At 33.4% G+C, this 6000-nt stretch overlaps 1 protein-coding gene across 1 annotated transcript; it reads left to right on the top strand.

Moving 5' to 3' along the window:
- The first annotated feature begins 1432 nt into the window (after positions 1-1432).
- Positions 1433-4220, top strand: LOC110914774 (serine racemase). Its single transcript, XM_022159506.2, has 7 exons — positions 1433-1494; positions 1655-1851; positions 1942-2028; positions 2820-3050; positions 3270-3343; positions 3429-3615; positions 3877-4220. The coding sequence occupies exons 2-7, from the start codon at positions 1694-1696 to the stop codon at positions 4121-4123; spliced, it is 984 nt and encodes a 327-aa protein (XP_022015198.1). The 5' UTR covers positions 1433-1494; positions 1655-1693; the 3' UTR covers positions 4124-4220.
- The last annotated feature ends 1780 nt before the right edge of the window (positions 4221-6000 follow it).

Here is a 6000-nt window from a genome sequence, read left to right as displayed (position 1 = left end):
GTCGTAGGAGGGTGGTGACGAGTACGTCATTGTTACATGATACATCCATGGATTATAGTAGACTATGTAGGCTTTAATCTAAACGCTGATAAAAATAAGCAATCAATATTGTTAAGTAAACATGTCTAAAGTTAAAACTTAGTTTTAACTATAATAAGTTAAATAAAAAATAATTAAATTTGTTACCTAGTATATTGAAGGGTTAATATATACTATGTAGGCTTTAATCTAAATGACAATAAAAATATGCAAATAACAAGAATAAGCAAACATGACTAGAGTTAAAAGTAGGGATGAGCATTTGGTACTGGGTACAGGTAACAAACCGGTACCGAACCGTACCGGTATATTCGGTACCGGTAACGGTACCCACTTTCCCCGTTTTTCGTACCGGTATTTACAGGTAAAACACCGGTAAATACCGGTACCCACTTTTCCCGTTTTTCGATATCGGTACTTTCGATACCGAACGAGTACCGTGCTGATCCCTAGTTACAACTTAGCTTTAATTATAATAAGTAAAATAAATAATGAGTAAAATAAAAACAAAATTAAATTTATAAAAAAGATAAAAGAACAAATGTTTGTTTAAAAAGAAAAAAAGTTAACTTTATTAAATTTATAATAACTTTATTAAAGTTTGGGGCCGAAACATATATTGTATATAGAAAAACAATATTTTTAGGCTTTCGTATGATAAATCTATTAAACTTTATAGGTATAAATGTAAATCGTTTATAAAAAAATAATTATTAGAGTTTTATGCATTGTCGGGTTTGGGACGGGTTTAGGTAATCCCAACCCAAAACCCGGTTAGATAAGCTTGTCCCAAAACCCATCAGGTTTCTAGCGGGTAAATACCCATCAGGTTTCGAGTAAACCTGCAAATCTAAAAGAGTTACCAGTTGAGTATACCCGACCGGGCAACTACTAATTATTTGTTATATTTAGTATTATATCAGAATGAAAAGGTATCAAATATCTACAATATATACAAAATAAAATACCTATATGTATAAAAAATGAATGTATCATACATCGAGTATACAATTGGGTAAACGGGTACACTTTATCGGGTAATGGGTATATCACCAAATCACAAACCCGTCTCAAACCCGATTAACCGACCCCAAACCCGTCCCAAATGTGTAGGGTTTCGGGTTCTCGCGTCGAGTTTGGGTTCGAATGCCATCATTCGTATGATAACTCTATTAAAGTTCAGGATTAGAAATGTAAATTAATTAAAGAAAAAAAAATTATATAATAAGCCTATCCACTAAAGCCATATGAACCAACGCATGAAGAATTAATACTTAGAATGCCTGTATATTGAATTTATTCACCTTCCCTTTATAAACGTTTAACATGTGTCAATATATTTTTTTATATGGAAATTTAAATTTAAATCCCTTATATATATGGTTACTCCCTACACGTTTTTGCTCACCACTGACCTTCTTCGACCTATTTTGTGATTCCCTTCTACAACCTAAGGTAATCCACTAATTATTTGAAACCTTCTCCTTTTGTAATAAAAATCTTTTAGTGTTTTAGTGGGAAAATGGGATGAGATTACGGTACCGATATCAAAATTGAAGAGAAGTGTTTTGAGTATAACGTTAGCTTCTCATATTATATCTTTTTTTGGTTGCAGTAACTGAAGTTATTGATCCTGTGTTAAACAAAACTCACCATGGGAGGTTACAAATATGCCGCTGATGTCGACTCCATAACCAAAGCGCAAGATGTAATCAAGGCCCATATTCACGTAACTCCGGTCTTGTCTTCAGAGTCCCTAAATTCCATTGCTGGGAAATCACTATATTTCAAGTGTGAATGCTTTCAAAAGAGGTAAGAGAGGTCTTCTGCGTTATCTTTATCGATCTAGAGGTGGTAAAATGAACATGTTAATTTTTAACGTATTTTGTTGATGGTTATCAGTGGAGCTTTTAAATTCAGAGGTGCATTAAACGCTGTCTTGTCTCTTGACGAAGAAGAAGCAGCAAAAGGAGTTGTAACACACAGCAGGTAAGATAGGTGTACTTTTCCAATCGAGGTCAGACATACTAAAGGATCAACATGGGTTTATAGTTAATAGTATAGGGGTAACTTTGTATAATAGTAACTAAGTTTTAAAAGTGTTACAATAGGTCACTCAAATTTTAAAAATGTTTCAATCATGTCACTCAACATTCATTTTCATTAAAATTAAGAGTTTTTTTCATTCATTTCATAGGTAACCGTGGTTACGTAGTTTTTTGTTTCTTTTTTTCCTTTTATTTGATGCTAACGTCGAGTGATAACGTGGATTTTAACTTGTTTTTTTTAAGTTTTAATGTAATTAAAGTGTTTTTCTTTTTAATAAATATAATTTCTATTATTAAAATAATCCGACCCTGGCGTCGTATGCTTCATTTTTTTCTTGACACATGGAAAAAAAGATATGGCTCGACTTAAATGTTAAGTTATCCAATTGGGACAAAAATGATACGAGTGACATAATTAGAACACTTTTATAACCATTTTGTTAACATTTAAAACCTGAAGATATATATATATAGTTTGACATGCTTATCGTATTGACTTTTTAAATTAACACGTTTTTGCAAACTAACCATCAATCTTTTGGAGATAGCAAGACAATAACGTACGTAAGCATTATTGATTTTGGGCAAATTGTGCAGATCTAAATGGAAAAACACCATCTCTAATCCAAAATCACTCATTTAAGCATCTGTTTGAGTTCTTTTTTCGTTTCACTAAGAAGCTTAATGTTATGATTTTGGAACTTCATTCACTTTTAATATTTTTATATTTAGTGGCAACCATGCTGCGGCATTATCGTTGGCTGCACAAATTCGTGGAATCCCCGCATATGTCGTGGTGCCAAAGAACGCACCAAAATGCAAAGTAGAGAATGTCAAACGTTACGGGGGTCAGGTTATATTTAGTGAGTCAAACATGAAATCTAGAGAAGAGACAGCAATAAAGGTATCACTCGAGAGGGGAGCTGTTCTCATTCCTTCTTCTAATGATGCTCGTATAATAAGGTATAATTTATTTGAATTTAAGTGATTAAATCTTTGAACTAGTGGATTTGTCAAGAAGCTACCAGTCAATTATAAAGTTCTATGGCAATTACATTTCCATTTTCTATTGAGATCACTTGTTCATGCTAATAGGTGCATTTGTGTTAATATTCAAGAACTCACATTTCTTAGTTGTTATAAATATTACTTGTACTTATGTTTTCTTATTTTTTTCTACAGTGGTCAGGGTACATTAGCACTCGAGTTTCTTGAGCAGGTCCCAGAGCTTGATACCCTGATAGTTCCAATAAGTGGTTTGTATATTCTTCTATCATCTTTGAATCTTATTATTAAGTTGTTTAGTTGGTTTCCTTTTTCATTTGAAGTAGAAACTTGTAGGTGGTGGTTTAACATCTGGTACGGTGATTGGAGCCAAGGCAAAGAATCCTGCCATACGGGTCTTTGCGGCTGAGCCAAAAGGAGCAGACGATGCAGCACAATCCAAAGCATGCGGTAGACTCATAACCTTGAGTCAAACAAACACAATTGCTGATGGACTTCGAGCTTCCCTTGGAGATCTTACTTGGTAATATTATCTTTATATCTCTTCACCGCTTTAAAATATACATTAAATGTGGTTTACCTGTTTCACTTATATTCATAGTTATTTTTCCCTACATGATCAAATAATCAAAACCAGTCTTACTATACTCAAAACATTAGAAATTGGTTATCAACTACTTGAAAAGGCATTAGTAAAATAATCACTTACGCCTTATTGTTGCATCTGGTTTATTGTTCAAATTAGACTCATGTTTAACATTTGAGTGTTACTATTTTTATGTAGGCCCATTGTACGGGATCTCGTTGATGCCGTTATAACCGTGGAAGATAAGGACATTGTTGAAGCAACTCGATATTGTTATCAGATACTCAAGGTTGCAATTGAGCCCAGTGCTGCTATAGGGCTTGCTGCGGTTCTATCCGATAACTTCAAGAAAAATCCTATTTTGAGTTGTTCTCGAAACATTGGGATTGTGCTTTCTGGGGGCAATGCGGACCTGGGCGTTCTGTTTGAATCCTGGAAAAATTGACGACTTGTGAACCTTATTTAAATAACTCTGGAGGGTAATTGTGAAACCTCTTTTGTTTGTTACTTGAAACTTGAAAGACCTTTAAGCAATTAAAAGCATGATGTTTTGATTATCATTATTATTATTATTATTATTATTGTTGTCCGTTTCCTCTTTGATCTTTTAACCTAGTAGCACAAACATCAAATATATGATAGAGACTCACACTAATCATCATACATACGTTACACACTTTAATGGAGTCAATTTTATTCAAGGCTGAAACTATTCACACACCAAGGCTGCCTATTTGCACACTTAGTGTTTATATACGCCGAGTGTAACTCTATACGTAGCGAATAGGGTTACACTTATACGACGCGTATAGAGCTATACGCAGCGTATAAGTTGCATAGAATTCAGAGCCTGCCCAGCAATCATTGGCACAGACAACCAGAGTTTATATACGCTGCGTATAGAGCTATACACAACGTATATAACCCATCAGAATTTTGTTTGGTTATTTTGATGAATTTGTGGTATAAATTCTCACCCGGTTCCAACATAAATCGCTTAAAATATATAAACGTTAATCTTATACCATTAATATTATATACCGTTAATTATTTTTTTAAAAACGTATATACGGTTCGAATATATTATACTGTTATCGTTTAAATTAAATTATTATACCACATCTAGTGCGGTTCAAATGCTATAAACGTTTCCATATCATACCGTTAATTATTTTTAAATACTTGAGTACGGTTCGAATATATTATACCGTTTCCATACTATACCGTTTAAATTAAAACCATTAAATATTTTGAAATATTCGGGTACGGTTCGAATATATTATACTATTTCAATACTATTCCGTTTAAATTAAATTATTACACCAAATCTTGGTGCAATTCGAATATTATACCGTTTAAGATTTTCATACCGTTAGTTTTATTAAATTACTCAGGTACAATTCAAATATATTACACCGTGTTTCCATACTATAGCGTTTAAATTAAAATATTATAGCAGTTTTAAATTTTTATAACATTAATTATTTTGAAATACCCGGGTACGGTTTGAATATATTACACTGTTTCCGTACAATACCGTTTAAATTAAAATACTATATTGTTTCAATACGACTGAATAGAGCTTCCTGTTTCCCCGTGTTGGCTTCTCTTATGCTCACTCCACTCATCGTATATAAAATTTCCGCCTTAAACAAAGTACACCCTGGATCGACAGGCATCTAGCTGCGCTACAGCTCTATGCTCTACAGCTCCATCCCAAATGGATATCCGAATTCATAAAAAAAAAATCAAAAAATTTGTTTCGTGCATATATTAAAGCTAAACCAATGTTAGATTTTTCAAATTTTCAAAGTTAATAACTAACTTTTATAAATCCACATCCGAATCCGACTATTTACTATTTTTTACTATATTTCGAAATAAATATAGTGCTCATATACTATATATATTAAAAAAATATTAGTTTTCGGATATTGGATAATCAAAATTTTAGAAATCCACATCTGAATCTGGAAATTCGGATTATCCAGTTTTCGGACATCCAAATTTTTGGATACGAATTTTTGGATATTTCGGATTCAGTTTCGGATTCGGATTTTTTTAATACCCCTACCTAACCTAAAAGTTGTTGAATTCTGTTTCCCCGCGTTGGCTTCTCTTATGCCCACTCCACTCATTGTATACAAAAATTTTCCCCTAAAACCATGGTTGTAAAACAAGGTTTCCAAGGCCGAGTACTCCCCGAGTAGTCGCTACAAGGCAGGCTGCCGAGGCGACTTTCTTTGACTTCGCCTAATTACTCGGAGTCGGTCAAACGCGGTCAACCTCGGCCAGAATTGGATCTGGTAGGTCAACGCGGGC

This window comes from Helianthus annuus, chromosome 15, assembly GCF_002127325.2.
Source record: "Helianthus annuus cultivar XRQ/B chromosome 15, HanXRQr2.0-SUNRISE, whole genome shotgun sequence".
Lineage (NCBI taxonomy): Eukaryota > Viridiplantae > Streptophyta > Magnoliopsida > Asterales > Asteraceae > Helianthus > Helianthus annuus.
The sequence above is the reverse complement of the archived record's forward strand: the minus strand, read 5'-3'. Positions and strand labels throughout refer to the sequence as shown.